The 16,191-nt window shown below is 33.4% G+C and overlaps 1 protein-coding gene and 1 long non-coding RNA gene across 2 annotated transcripts in view; one reads left to right on the top strand and one right to left on the bottom strand.

Annotated features, from left to right (window-relative positions):
- Positions 1–16,191, bottom strand: part of LOC146724815 (uncharacterized) — an 86,411-nt gene that overhangs the window by 51,919 nt on the left and 18,301 nt on the right. Inside the window, exon 2 of the mRNA XM_085489233.1 lies at positions 8,911–9,021. Coding sequence (XP_085345359.1) covers positions 8,911–8,986 — 76 coding nt within the window. The 5' untranslated portion in view covers positions 8,987–9,021. The remainder of the gene's footprint in view (positions 1–8,910; positions 9,022–16,191) is intronic.
- On the top strand, positions 612–4,730 carry LOC146724816 (uncharacterized). The gene is made up of 2 exons (XR_014926265.1): positions 612–1,418; positions 3,302–4,730. It is a non-coding gene; the product is annotated as an uncharacterized LOC146724816 (long non-coding RNA).

Raw genomic sequence — 16,191 nt, 5'->3', positions numbered from 1 at the left:
GACTCAAAGTTTAAATATCTTCCTGAATACGTCGGCTTATAAAACAAATCAAATTCAGTGTTCCCATTGTTCACAATAATGGTGACGTCTAAAAAATTCAGTCGGTCGTCAACCCCCTCCTCCATGGTGAACTGCAATCTCGGATGGAAAGAGTTGAAAGTGTTTAGTACAATATTCAGCATGGAGGGTGGGACCGCCAACGCGATGTCGTCAACATATCTAAAATAAAATGGAAGTGAAACCGGAATCGCAGCAATCGCCCTACTCTCCAAATCTTGCAATGTGATATTCTCAATGATCGGTGAGAGGGGGGAACCCTTGCGGATTGTATGTATATGAGGTTTATATTTTTATAATTGTAACGACTATCTTTGATTTCTTGAATTTTTTGTATGTTGTAGCTACTGAAGAAGACCCGAAGTGGGTCGAAACGTTTAGAATTTAATAACTGAGCTTTATTTGAGATCTCATTTCAATTTATTAATTTTGTGCATGACATCCGCACAGGCTCCGATTGCCGTCGATATTTCATTTTTATTGTAACACAATAATTCGAGCCAAGATTAAAAGTTTTTATACAATAATAAACGAAAATAATATATTTATTTATTTATTTTATCTATACTTTATAAAATTTATTGTATTTATTGTTTTCAACCTTCCATAAAAATGGTTATAAGGCCCTTATGTTTATATACTGTTTTTGTATTATAAATTATGATATGACTTTCATTTTTCTATATTGTATAATCAGACTTATTTGCAAAAGACTGTCGATGATATTGTTCAGTGTAAATTTATATGTCAGAGTGAACTTTCGGCTCTCCTTTTTTACTTTTAAGACTGTCATTTCTGCGGTGTTACAATTGACAGTTACCTGATTAGTCAGGGATTTGAATATGTATTTTAATTCAACAGGTATTTATGTATATCTTATTATATTTTTGAGTTCGGTTTTTTTGCATTGATTATTCACTGATATTTTTATTGTTTTTATTGTATTACCGAAATGTATAATGTAATTTTTGTAGCCTGAAGAGGACCTAATTGATGGTCGAAACGTTGTTTCTTTTCTACTAAAAGAAATTTAAACTTTGCCGGTGTTGGTCAGCGTATTGCGTCGCCTGCACGCAGGTAGGAGGCTGCTGGCAACGGTGAAGCGACGTAAGCTGGAATATTTTGGCCATATGCTGCGTGGTCTCAAGTACGAACTCCTACAAATCATCATGAAAGGAAAAATCGAAGAAAAAAGAAGAATAGAACGAAAAAACCTTTCGTGGTTACGGAACATAAGAGCCTGGTCCGGACTGAATGTAGAGGAACTTTTCCGGGTTGCCTCGGATAGAGAACAGTATAAGGAGCTGGTCGATGGTCTCCTACGCTCGGAATAGCGAGCAAGGAACGAGAAGAAGAAGAAGGTGCTGGTCAATTAATTCTTGCCTGAGTTTTTGAAAATAATATAATTAATAAAGAATATGATTTTTATAATTGAAATAATTGAACAAAAGCCTTTTTTTCGAGCAAATTTTTTGACAATTAATTTATTATTAAAAATTCATACACTGCGGAACGTTTGGAACATTTACTTATGTCATCTTCAGCCGCTAATCCTTACGAAATACTTTAAAAATAACATGAAAATGTGTGTAATAACTCTTTAAATACGTACATAACTCGACAAATCAATTATTAGTCATGACATTTAAAAACACAATTGGTGTATATGTCGTTCGATATAAAAATATTATTCACTTATGTCAAAGCATGGATATAACGACCCTATTGTCAATCATTTTAAGTAATACCTCGATAGGGTCGTTATACCCATGCTTTGACATAAGTAAATAATATTTTTATATATCGAACGACATATACACCAATTGTGTTAATAAATGTCATGACTAATAATTGATTTGTCGAGTTATGTACGTATTTAAGGAGTTATTACACACATTTTCATGTTATTTTTAAAGTATTTTGTAAGGATTAGCGGTAGAAGGACAAAATAAATGTTCCAAACGTTCCACAGTGTATCATTTTTCAATAATAAATTAATTGTCAAAAAATTTGCTCGAAAAAAGGCCTTTGTTCAATTATTTCGATTATATATATTATTATTATTCAAGCCGATCTTTTTTTGTATTATATAATTGTCAGAATATGATTTTGTTTATATTAACAAAAAAGAAAAATAACATTTTAGCAAGCCGAAAGATTCTTGCGACGTACAGCGTTATTTTTCGTTTTAGTGCAATGTTTTTATGTTTAAAATAATTGTCGTGATATTAAAATATACTGAAGACAAAAAATTAATATTTGTTTTCATATATTAAATTATGCCAAAATGAGAGCATTTTGGCATAATTTAATATATGAAAACAAATATTACTTTTTTTTGATATGATTTATACCACAAATTTCTGAACATTGACCAAAATATAAGCCAGGGCGATATATTAATAATAAGGATTGATTAAGACGATCAGGTGTAGAATCTATTTTAATTTTCCTAATGAAGGAACAGTTCAAGAATGAATTATATCTATTGAAGTTGTGAGAATACGACCTGTCAAACAGCTGGTTTTCGTCCTTATGATTAGGCTCAATTTCATTCGACATATACATACATATATGTCGTTTTTATTGATAAACCAAGCAAAAGGATCGAGATATTGAGTGGATCAAATATTTTGATTATGATAGTTTTCTATTAGGAAATTATGATTTATCTTCAATTATCTCCTGAAATATTCCCATTGAATAGCGAAATACAAAAAAAGAACATCATGGCCATGTTATAACAGTCTAATTTTAAGTTAAAGTTTTCAAGAAATTAGAAAAAAATAATGCATAATTATTTCTATAATTATATCTATGGAATATATATAGAAATATATATTTAAGAAATTATAAATATTATTATGTCTCTGGTTTAATTGCGATCGCTTATCGAGTCTTTTTAAGAATTGAAGATTTAGTTATCAAGAGGTTGTCATGATGTTATCAAACAACTGTAATTTGAAGTCAGAAATTCGTTGTCGTCGTAAGCGAATGTACGGCCAACGATTCCAATATAATTATTATAATATTACGATGCACATTTTAATTTACTTAAATATGGGAAATATTAGAGGTTATTTTTGAACACGTACAAAATAATTTGTTAAATAACGAAGAAATTTCGAAAAAAATGAATACAAATAAGAGCATAATAAAGAATCAAAGTTTAGAATTAATTCAACCAAGAAAAGAAAAGAAATATATTAATTAAGAAGTATTTTCTTTACATGACGTGTGGAAGGACCTATTGCAACTTGTTGAGAACTTGCAGGCCTCCCCTCAATGTTTTCTCCCGCCAGACCGACAGAGTGACGGAGACTGCATTTTATGCCATTTCGTTCTGTCTTTTAGAAGACGCGGACAACTCCGCTTACAGATGGTTTATATTATATGTCTATGGAATGCACAATGCGTATTGCGCAGTCTATTATACACATATGTATAACTACTTGTAAGATAGTGGGGGAGATCTTTCTGATGAAAAAAAACAGTATAAAACTAGAGCACTATAAAATAGAACTTTAATAAAATTTATTTGTCTATTTTTTTCTAGTGGGCGTGACTTATGGCGTAATGTATGTGCGCACCAATATGCGCAGCTTTAATAATTTCAACATTACGTCATTACGCGCATACTAGTACGCAGATTACGTCATAAGCCACGCTCACTTAAGGCTGTTCTACAATGTAGTATCGTAGGTGGTAGTCATAAGAAATTGACCCAGCACAATTGATTATTTTTGAAATAATCAATTGTGGTTTGTCAATTTCTTACGACTACGGCCTACGATACTCTATTGTAGAACGGTCTTTAAAGCTCCACTGTCTCATATGTCTATGCCAACCATTGCACAATACAAATATGGATGTCCCGGAACACTTGTACCATAACGCTTATGAGCAGGTAGAGCAAAGCAAATTGAACAGAAGTCTTATACAATTTTGCCATAATTGAGTTATTTATTAAAATATCTAAGCGACTAAATGAGTGGAAAGCGGTAAACAGAAATTGGTAAGCATGTCAAATGGTTTTTTGTTTATGTCGCTTATTAACAAAAGTATCATCTTACTTTTCAGTATGGCTACATTGCTCGCCACATGACTCTGTCTCTCGATCAGATAATGTTTTAGTTAGTAAGCGGCATATACAAATAAGTCATCCGACATGCCTATTCCGGCCTACCGTTCTCGATTTCCACCTATCATTTTCCACCCCCCTTTTTCTCTCTCCCCCCTCTCTCCCCTCCCCCTCCCTCCCTCTCTCTCTTCCCTCCCTCCCTCTCTCTCTCCCTCCCTCCCTTCCTCCCTCTCTCTCTCTCTCTCTCTCGCTCGTTCGCTTGCTCGCTCGCTCACTCAGATATTTTAATCAATAACTAAATAATTATTGTGATGACACATCATGTACTCTACACCATAGATATATTATGCTCTACACGGGGCAGCACAGAGCAGACGCATGCAAATATCGCATGCACTCACGGTGCCGCTGCTGTGCCATCACTTGGTTATCTAGGATCAATTTAAAATTGGTCACTAAAAAGTTGTCGATATAACATTATCGTCCTATCCGGGGCTCAATTTTGTACACGCGTACCGACCACAGATATCTAGTACATATAGATGATCTAGTATTACTAGATGTCTGTGGTACCGACGATCGTTGGTACTAATTTTAAAAAGTAACGCGTTATCATAGATATAAAGTATGAACTGCGCCATCCACTCTCAAAAAATGGTCATCAAAAGTGAGGGAGCTAGAACGCGAAGACAGCTATAAATTTTCTATTCAATACCAATCACAACACTAAAAAGAGATGATAATTGGCCGTCTTCACGCTCTGTCTCTCTCATTTGACGACTATTTGGTATGCTCTTTAGACACGGATAGCGCAGTCCACACGTTAACAGACCTAATGTCTATGCGCGTACCGTTAAGTGGATTATCCTAAACGATTGGCCGAACTCCGACTGATGCTTTGAGAAGTTTTTTGTTTTTTTTTTCTTTTTTATCGACAAAATATGAAGTTAGATAAACTATAAATCTTATTGGCTATACGAATTGTTTTCTATCTGAAATTAGAACACTTTGCTCTTTGTTAATATTAATACTTTAATTTATACAGGAAAGAGATTTATTATGTATCTGTATATAGTCTCATATTTCTTAATTACAGAATAAGAATTCATAATTCTAAATTGTAACAAATTAGGTACATTGGTTGGGATAATTGAATCAGATAAATTTATGAACCATTTTTATTAGTATTATCTAGAGGGTGAAAAGACATTTTTTAAGTCAACCGCTTTAATAATTTGTACAGGAAAGAGATTTATCACTCTGTATATAGTCTCATATTTCTTAATTACAGAATAAAAATTCATAATTCTAAATTGTAACAAATTAGATACATTGGTTAAGATAATTTAATCAGATAAATTTATAAACCATTTCTCATTCGTATTATCTAGAGGGTGGAAAGGCTTATTTTTGAAGTCAATCGCTTTAATATACGAGTTAATATGATTGCTGTTAAATGTTGTTGTTGATATGTGTTGTGAGGATATCTTGTTTTGATATGTATTATCTAAATTGTAACTAAAATTTAAATAGATTTAATATTCTTAATACATATATGTCTCTTGTTTTTGCTTTAGTAACCTATAAAATTTTCCCCTATGTATAGAGAAAATCTTTTTATGATAATTATGAAAAGAAATCCTATGGTGTTTTACTATTTCCGACCATAGTCTCGACGCCAGAGCAAATGTAATTTTTACACCGTTCGTTCGCATATCTTAAGATTAACGTTTATACTAATAATTAATTTCTATACTACTATTTGTCATATTTTTTATTTTTTATGTTTATATTGAGAAAGGTTGCTGTGACAGCCGAAACGTATACCAATTTTGACTATGTTTAATAAATACGAAATGTATCATATTATATCCAGATTTATTGCTCTTTAGTGGTCTTTTAACTAATTGTTTAGATATTTAATATTTATAATCTAGAAATAAATGAAATTAATTAATCAATTAATTAATAATTAATAAGAGATTTACTTATCAATTAATTAATTATTAAGTAAATGTCTTTTTAGATAGAATTTTAAACACAGTATTTATTTATTTACTTTTAAGTTGAATATTTTATTTACTTGGATGGATTGAATCCCACTGACTGTTGCATTTATTTTTAAGAAAAAATATAATAAAAAAAAACATTCACAGAAAAATAATTACGTTGTGTGTTAATTTAGAATTTAAAAAAGATTATTTTATTTTAAGGTAAGAAATTTATTCGTATATGTTAAATTATAAATATTCATAAATTAGAATTTCGAGTTTGGCAGTTTTCAATAAGAATCTATTGTTTATAATAACAATTATTAGATTTTAGATTCAGCATATTAATTGCAAATTAACCTAAATACTTAATAATATTAATGCTACAATCAAAAAGAATAAAATAAAATTAGTATATTTGAAGTCACAAAATGTATAAGTTGTGTAAAATGCGTTCTCACAAACTTTTATATGATGTTTCAAAAGGATACAAACGAAAACTAAAACGTTCAATTCGTATCAAGAAATAATGAACGAAAGATCTGATCTTGATAAAGATAAATCTGTGGAAAGGAACAGTATTACTAAATTGAATAATCCACCTAATTTTTCTGTATGCAAGAATTTTTAACTGTGAATCTTGATGATTCTTCCTTTATAACAAACTGTAATATAACTGATAAATTTGATAATTTAAACAATAATTTCGATCCGATTGCTATAAACGAGAATCTAAAGGAGTCTGAAGACATTACTGAAGATTTTAAAACTTCTTAAAACTTATCCTTGTTTTTCAAATCTTCCGAGTGATCCACAATTTTAAAAACTTCTCGCACCTCATGTTGTGTCGATGAAATTGCTAGAGGACATTATTTGCATTTAAGTTTTGAAGAGAAAATTATATCAATTCTAAAAAGAACTTCTTTGAATATGATTCTTTATAATCTATTATAGAAATTGATTTTCATATAGATGTGTATCTCTATACATATAATGCAAGTTATATGCAATTGTAGCTTATACAAATTAAAGTCGCTAATCTTGATCAAAGTAAGTCAGAAGCCGTAGGTATTAGGAAAAGATTGTCGAAACCTACAAGTGCAGTAGATTTACTAAAATCATTTGTTGATAATGTATTAAAAATGAAAAAATGGAATTATTTTTAATGAAAAAGAGCTAACATTCGGCTAACTTCGTTGTTTTATTGCTAATGCTGTGGCCCGAGCTCTTTTGATTACATGCATTTAGTTTGTATTGGTGTAATAGAAAAACTATGTCTTGCTATTATTGATAGTAAATACGCTTCTTCTGCAAAACTCTCAGCTTCTTCAATAAAAATTATTTCTAGATCAGAGATTGTCAAACAATTATGTTCCAGAGAGTTTGCAAGAAAACCAATTAATATATCTAAATATCGTGCATTTAAAGTTACAGAATATCGTAAAATTCTATTGTATATTGGTCCTGTTATTTTTCAAGAACTCATGAATGAAGCCACGTATTTGCATTTTCTATTATTACATTCTGTGATTCTGAGATAAAAGTTACATTTATTATATTTCTTTTGATTATACAATAGTTTTCTTTTAATGCTTTTTCAATTTATAATAAATAATATAATTCAACATATTAGTTAAGTTAATACTTTATAAAAAACCACTCCTCAATGTTTAAAGTCGACCAGACTGGCAATAATTTATTATAAATAATTATTTGAATGTGACTAAGATTCTTGCGAACAGTTAACATCTATTTAATATGTGCTTACTTCTGTCAGTCTTGCATTGTTCATCAAAACAAGCGTTAACATTGTCGGTAGTTTGCATAGAAGTTGATTTACTGTTTTAAATTTGATGTACTTGAAAAGGGCTGCAATGACAGCCGAAACGTTGTTGTATTTCAAATAATTATTTATGATAAATTATTGCCAGTCTGGTCGACTTTAAACATTGAGGAGTGGTTTTTTATTAATTATTACTGGCAACCTTAAGGATTATTATTTATTTAATACTTTATAAAACTATTATTTTATATATTAGACATATATATAATTTGACATATATTAGACATACAATATAATTTGTTTATAAAACATATAAAAAGTATTTTCAATAAAAATAATATTTATTAATCATTTTTTTTCATGTCTTTATTGTAACAATTATTAATAATTTAAAAAAAGAATTATATCGTTCGAAAAGATTTACATGTCTGCACAAGCGGATGAACACGGAATTGCCGAGCCAAATTTATTTCTAACGTGTTGCTGTTTATAAATAAAAATCACATACCATAATATAAATATTAATAATTTTGCGCATTAAATTTCTCATTGTAGTTTATCTTTTCGTGCATCGACACGAACAAAAATCAAAACGCGTTTTGAATATCATTTCTCGTATTCCTAGCAAGTTGCCTAGCAACATGCGAAGAGAACATATAGAAGAGCGCACCCCTCGCATATAGAGATCAAAGCTAAAACAAAATAAAGGGTCGATTCTACTATCCAGCTTCTCGACCAGTTTTTTGACTTTGAAAAAAAGTGCAAGTAAAACTCTCCCGATTTATAAAGACAAATTAAATGGCGAATTATAGAATGAATAAAAAAAGTGTACTTTTAATTTAATAAATTAAGAAATTAATAGAGGGAGACATAAAGAAACTCTAATAAAATCTAATGTTTAGCCTTCTAAGTTTTTTCCATCAATATTCATTTTGCTTAATATTAAATTAACATGCAAATTTAACGGCATACTAGTATAACAGAAGAAAAGAACTTACGGGTTTTATCGAAACGAGTCGCGCTGGTATTCAAGAAAGTATTTTGTGGAGTGAGGAGACCCTTTCTGACTGGCATTGGGGTCGCTCCCCCTTGCTGTTAAGCGCACGAACCTGCAATAAATAAGATAGATTGTAATAAAATTATATATTAAAACAGTATTAAGATATACTAATTGTAAGACGTGGGAAGCATTTCGGAGATTATCTCGTGATATATACGCATTCTCAGCAAAATTCTCACGTTGCTGGTGGGTCCTCAGCGAAATTCCCGCGTTCGTATTGAATGCCATCGTCGCACGTAGGAGTATTGACTATAAAAACTTGGCCATAAGTCAATTTTCAAAAGTTGCATTTATACACATACTTTTTGTTTTTTACGGGAGTCGAATACATGCCGAACATTAGATCGCACTTGTTTTTTGAGTTACAGAAAGGAGATGCGTAACGAAGTTAATTGAAAGACGATGATTGCAAGTAACGCGCTTACTTCACTTATTCTACTAGATCTTTTTGCGTGCAATCTACAGTGTTTTTTCACTAATTTTTTTAGCAAATGGTGTTGAATTATTCATTATAAATCATTCAAAAGAAGGTATGCATGATTTAAATTAATACATTTTCCATGTAATACTATTTAGTAACAAGTTATGCAAAATAACATATTTTTTGTTATTAAATTAATGTTTTTCGAATTATTTTGTTATTGTTATGAATGTTATTGGATAATTTTACGTACAAGATTAGAAAGAATATAGATTCTATTGTACTTAACAAAAAAAAGTTGCGGATTCTTGCGGATAGTAGTTTTATAGATATTCATACAGGTTTATAATTATAGATTATATCCTAGAAAATTAATAAAAAATTGCATTTGGGCATCTTATGACCCCTACCCTACATAAAATTTTAATACATGGAGCTGTCGTTATCGAACATGCTTTACTACCGATAGGTCAGTTATCCGAAGAGGCAGCAGAATCAAGAAATAAGCATTCTCACTTGTATAGATTGAATTATGCTAGAAAGTTTTCAAGACAGGACTGCAATATGGATGTACTTAACAAACTGTTATTAAGCTCTGATCCACTTATTATAAGTATAAGACCCAGACCTAAAAAAAATATCAAAATTTTTAATAGAAAATCTCTAGAAATGATCATTACCGAGTCTTTTTCTACTTTAAATGAAGATAATATAATACACCGGCAAATATGGAATGCTTAGAAGATGTGTACGAAGAAGAGTCAGACGAAGAATCTTCAGAAGACGAAGAGTGGACAGCATCACCAGAACAATAAACATAATAATATTAAGAATAATATATGATATTTTAAATCGGCCAATAGAGCCAAGCGCGAAAAATTAATTCTTCGGAACTGTATCTCTTGGTTTAAGATTACTAAATTCCATATCTAAATTAATCTCGAACTTACATATAAGGATAAGCGCGCCTTCTGATGGTCGGGCTTTCGCTTCGCTGGTAGCAATCGAACCTTTTCCAGGTAAAATATTTCATGCACCGAGGCATGTCGCACCCCATGTAGCTAGCTCTCCGTCTAAGGGGAGGACCGAGGAGGTCTCGCTGTAGACCCTTCACCTGCCGCCTCTCCGGCAGACGTTCTGTCAAATTCTCAACTTACGGGAAACGGTATTCTGCCTCTTCTCTCCCCAACTGCCCCGACAGCAACATCACGACATACTTTCCGCGTCCGCGCTCGAACTTCGCATGAGCCGCTCCGCGACCTCGCGATGTGAGGGATAAGGAAAGGAGAATGAAGAAAAATTGTCTCGTATAACTAGTAATACGGGTTTATTCACCCCTCCTACAGATCCTCAGGGGTCACCGTCAACATAACAAAAAAATATTCGTGGGAAGACAAAAAAAAACAAACACAAAATGATAAGAAAAAATAAGAAAAGGAAAAAAAAACGAAAAGAAAAGAAAAAGAAAAGAAAAAAGGCGGTAACAAAATCAAAAAAAATTTTTGGGGTTCTCGCTATGGCTCCCGCCTCAATCCGCGGCCCTTGCGATGTCCCTAGAAGGATTGCCCGTCTGTGTCGCGGGCCCACGGCCACTCGTCCCGCGTCGGCGACTGCAATCGGGGTGCTCGCGGTCCCCTCCTGGCCATACACGGCTCTGTCCTGCGATAGTTCGGGCCGCAGCGGGGGCATCGGCGCAAAGTTACGTTCTGCCATCCGCACCCGTAACAAAAATCGTGGACCCGCCCTAGAGGACAGGCCGGGTACGCGTGGGCCTGGTTTCCACAATTCTAGCACTCACGCTGCAGCTCGCGGATCGGTGCCCCCCGGGGGGACCGATTGCGCTGCACTCGCCTGAAGCGCACCCTCGGTGTCCTCCCCGGGGATGTTGCCCGCTCCGTCGTCCGCGGTGCTGGCGGCGTTCGCGTCTCCGGTTCTCGGCGAGGCTCACTTGGCGTCTGGGCCGGAGTATCCCGCGTTTCCGGGAATTCGCGCACCACCGCCCCCTCGGTGGTGTAGATGGCCGCTTGGACCTGCCTGGCCGTATTTTCCAGATCTAGCCAAAACTTTTCGTCGTGGTGCTCAATAAACGCCACGACCTCGGGATGACGTCTCCAAAAATTCCCGAGGTGGTTCCGGGCCTCCACTCGCCCATAACACTTGCGCGGCATCTATAAATCGGTAACCGGAACATGATAAGCCTTGACGTCCTGAATATGTAATTTGCCTGCGGGCGTCCCGTCCAATTGTGCTAATTCATACACAACTGGAGAAATCACCCGCGCTATCTTATAGGGTCCCTGAAATTTGTGAGCCAGTTTCGCTGCTATTTTATCTGCAGCGGACGATAAAATATGTTGTCGCTTTAATACAAGGTCTCCCACCCGAAACCTTCTATCTCGTCTACGTAAATTATAGTGGGAGGCCTGTTTCTCGTATGCCTTATTCAAATTCTCTATTACCCATTCGCGCAACGACTGTAACTTCCGCATACGATCTGCCCATTTTTCGCTAAACATTCTTTTTCGGTAACCGTGTATCTCGTTTCAGGATCTGCCAGTGCTCTACTCGCGAACGCTATCACTCTCTCCTCCCCGTCTATTGTTTGCGTTAACACCACGCCCAATCCCATCGAACTCGCGTCTGTCTGTAGTATGAACGGTATCTCAAAATTTGGACAAGCCAATGTCAGAGCGGTAACTAAATGCTTTCGTATCTGTCGAAAGGCGCGATCCTGATCATCCCCCCATTCCCAGCGCCTGCCCTTCTTCAAAAGACGCGTTATGGGCTCGCTGAGCGTCGCGAATTACGGTATAAAACGACGGTACCAAGATGACATTCCCATAAACCTCCTTAACTGCTTGATATTTCGCGGCGCGGGATATTCCAGGATCAGTCGCGTCTTTTCGGGATCCACGGTAAGGCCCTCTCGTTGCACAATAAATCCTAAATAGCGCACCTGAGAGCGACAAAATTCGCATTTGTCCGGGTTAACGGTAAGTCCGGCGGTAACTATCTTGTCTAAAACTTTCTTTAACCAGACCATATGCTCTTCGAACGTAGGCGTGACTATTACGATATCGTCCAGGTACGCGAACGCGTGAGGTTCCATTTCGGGGCCTATTAACCGGTCTAATAAACGTTGGAATGTAGCCGAAACCCCCGTAAGACCATATAGCATTCGCGTAAAATGATATAATCCCATTCCTGGAACACTAAATGCGGTAACCTCTCTACTATTTTTGGCTAACGGTATCTGAAAATATGCCTGGCTTAAATTGATAGTCGAAATATATCGAGCCGATTGTAACTTATTTCAGTATTTAATATTTAAAAACTATGTATTTTGCATAACTTATATAACTGTACTGTATTCTGTACTAGTTGGGAGATAATAAATACTTTTATAATATGATTTTATGTATAAAGAACTAACAATTTATTATAAGTTTATGCATTATTTAATGTTCGAAAAAATTAATTAATTAATTAAATTACTTAATTCATTGAAATATTTGATTAAATGTTTATCATTTTTCATTATAGTAATTGAAATATAAAATATTTAATGATTTAATAACAGTTACATTATTTCATTAAACTAATTTGCTAATTTTGTATTCTATAATAAAATGTTTCAAAATGCTATAAGAAAAGATTTTAGAAGAACTTATGTATGTTTTGTGTATGTGTGTGTGTGTGTGTGTGTTTGTGCAACCAACAGAGTTATTTATAAACTCAACTAAAGTACAATATTTTATGCCCATTTATTTGAGAAAGTAAATAATTAATAAATTAAAAATACTTTTTTCAAATAAACAGATAAAATATACTTTATTTGTCTTTATAAATAAATCTGAGTCAAAACATATATAAAATTGTATAAAATCTTCTTGCATAGCAATTTGTAGAGTAAAATAGTTTTTACAAAATAATGTACCTAAATTAAGTATAGACTATTTTATATTGAAATCATATAGTAATATATGTACTATATAATAAAAAAATTAAAACCACAACTTACACTTCATTTCTCTCGACCAATAGAGCCAAACGCGATGTTATTGCTGTACTGTATCGATTATAGGGGATGTTAAGAGAAGGAACGAGGGGAATTTCTGAGATCCCAACCATAGGATTCAAATTCCTTAGTTTCCAAATTTTCTTTCTTTCTTAATTGTCGCAATAACATTGCGTTTGGCTCTATTGGTCGAGAGAAATGAAGTGTAGGTTGTGGTTTTAAAATTAAGGAGTTGACTTGAAAATATTCTTATTATTAATAAAAAATTTGTTAATAGTTACAAAATTATTTCGTTAAAATTATCTCTGATTTTATAATATTTATCAAATAATTGATAATAATTAATAAAAAATCCGTTTATATTTACAAATTATATGATTATACTTATCATACAGTTTAATAATATTTATTAAATAATTTAATATTATTAATAAACAATATCTTTATATTTACTACGTTATTTTGTTAAAATTATCACACGTAGTTTGATAATATTTTCCAAACAATTTGATAATTATTAATAAACTATTAGTTTATACTTATCGAATTGTTTAATTTCATTTATCGTTATTTAATAACAATCATCAAACTTTGGTAATATTAACCAAGCCGTATCAAATTTTGCTAGAATTATTTATTAACGTGACACAAATTATTTCGTCATAATTTATCTATACGTTAAAACTATTTCACCAAAGTAATTCGTAACTTTTATTAAGATTGGATTCTTACAACCAAGCCTTTTTTTAGTGTATATTTAATAAATAATATCGCGTAACAGATAATCATGATATATTAATTGAAGCAGTGCTGGGATTTATTTGCAACTTTCGGCCAAATTTCTTGACATACGCCTACTGTTTCCCTCTTACTCCTCGCGCTTTAGTAACGCGTCGCCAGCCTCTCGTAATCAAGAAGCAACATATTTAGTTTCAGAAATGTGCATATAAAAATATAATAGCGCAATATTTAAATAGCAAAAATTTTCAAATATCAACAAAGTATCGCGCTTCTTTTGTTAGTTACGAGAGTTGGCGACGCGTTGCTAAGATGTGAGGAGTATAAGAGAGGAACAGTAAGCGTATATCAAGAAATCTGGCCAAAAGTTGCAAATAAATTCCAATACTGAATTGAAGCAATCTTACGTTTAAAACTCGTAAAACGATGAATCATCTTTTTATATCTTTACAGTTATGGATACTTTCTACTGTTCTAAGCTCAATAATGGCATATACAATATTTTATGCGTGCATGCGTGCGTAATCTCACTATTCTGTTGCGACGTGCATAATTGCAGGAAGATTTCGACAAGGTTTCTTTCCTTGATAATACCAACCTTGTCAAGAAAGCGAGGTTTCCACTCACTGTTCGAGCATTTTTTCGAGCCACTAGCACCGGTTATATTACACCCGATTTTCTTTCGTATTCGCTTAGAAATGAAAGCACAATCGCGTTCTAGTTCGATGCACTATGCACTCGATACAGTAACCGACCGACTGTTGATGATCAGTAAAACTCGCGGCGTACTCCAGCCGCGCGACGTGCGAATCGTACGCTAGCGATCGCGTGACTGACCGAGTCGAAAAAAAAAGTTTCCGTCTCTATCCTGATGGCCCGAACTCTTGGCTGACTTGCGCCCTTCGCACCTCGAAGCGCAACAAATGGTAAACTGATAAACCATAGGTAGGTAACCGACACACACGCGTTCCATGTGTAAGTGAACACATGAGCTAATGTGATCCCCAATAAGTATGCACCCCACTCTCGAGACGCTGTACATCACTCCGACTAGTATTAGGGGTTGCGAGCGAGCACAGGTACATCATCCCCTTTTTTATATATACCCGCTTGTACATATATCTAAAAAATCTGGTATAATTATTACGTGCTTGTATATCTAAAAAATCTGGTACAATTATTACTCGAACCGGAAATTTTTTATTTTTAGTTTTTTCGCCTCAAATAATTTTTTTAGGTTCGATCGTTACGCGTTTCTTCCTTTTATCCACGGATGGATGGATGGAGTAAACACGTGCGCGTATTATTGTGTAATACAGTGTATGTCTAATAACATTTACATATGCAAAATACTATCACTTTTAAACAAATAGAGATCATTTAGTTTGTACAATTGTATAGTGAGTTATTATTTTAATTATTTATTATAATGTTGTATATTTACTAATAATTACTAATCTCATAAATATTTCAGTTGCTGAGTTGATTTTTATAAATTAATTCATAAGTATTTAATTTTAAATATTAAATATTAAATGTTAAATGTTAATTTATCTTTAAATACATGTTTTTCAAATATTGTTAATGAGAACAGACAAGATGAAAATTAATCTAATAATTGACAGGACCGAATTTAGGGGAGGCAACAGGGGCTGAAGCCAAGGGATCTCTACAAAAGAGAGGCCTCCACAAAGAGTGACCCTAAAAACAGCGGTTTTTAAGCCTGTTTTGCGGATCTCGAAATTCAAATCGAATTGTATGCCAAACAATGTTATATGATGGGACATTAATCCCTGAAAAATTTGAAGTTGAGCATAGGGCTAGTTTTGGAGGTACGGGAGGTCAAAGTGGCCAAATTCTAATATTGTGTAAAAACAATTGTCGCAATAATTTTTTCATAGGGCTAACCGTTTAGCCGGAATAATCCACATCTAAAGATAGTATAATAGAGAAAAGATGGGATAGGATCTCACAATTGATGAATTTTACTCTTCCACAATTTTTATACGCGATTAACACGTTGATGGAGTCGACTTGTTTTG

The sequence above is a fragment of the Nylanderia fulva genome, unplaced genomic scaffold, assembly GCF_048542155.1.
Source record: "Nylanderia fulva isolate GAGA-0341 unplaced genomic scaffold, ASM4854215v1 Scaffold115, whole genome shotgun sequence".
Classification (NCBI taxonomy): domain Eukaryota; kingdom Metazoa; phylum Arthropoda; class Insecta; order Hymenoptera; family Formicidae; genus Nylanderia; species Nylanderia fulva.
The sequence above is the reverse complement of the archived record's forward strand: the minus strand, read 5'-3'. Positions and strand labels throughout refer to the sequence as shown.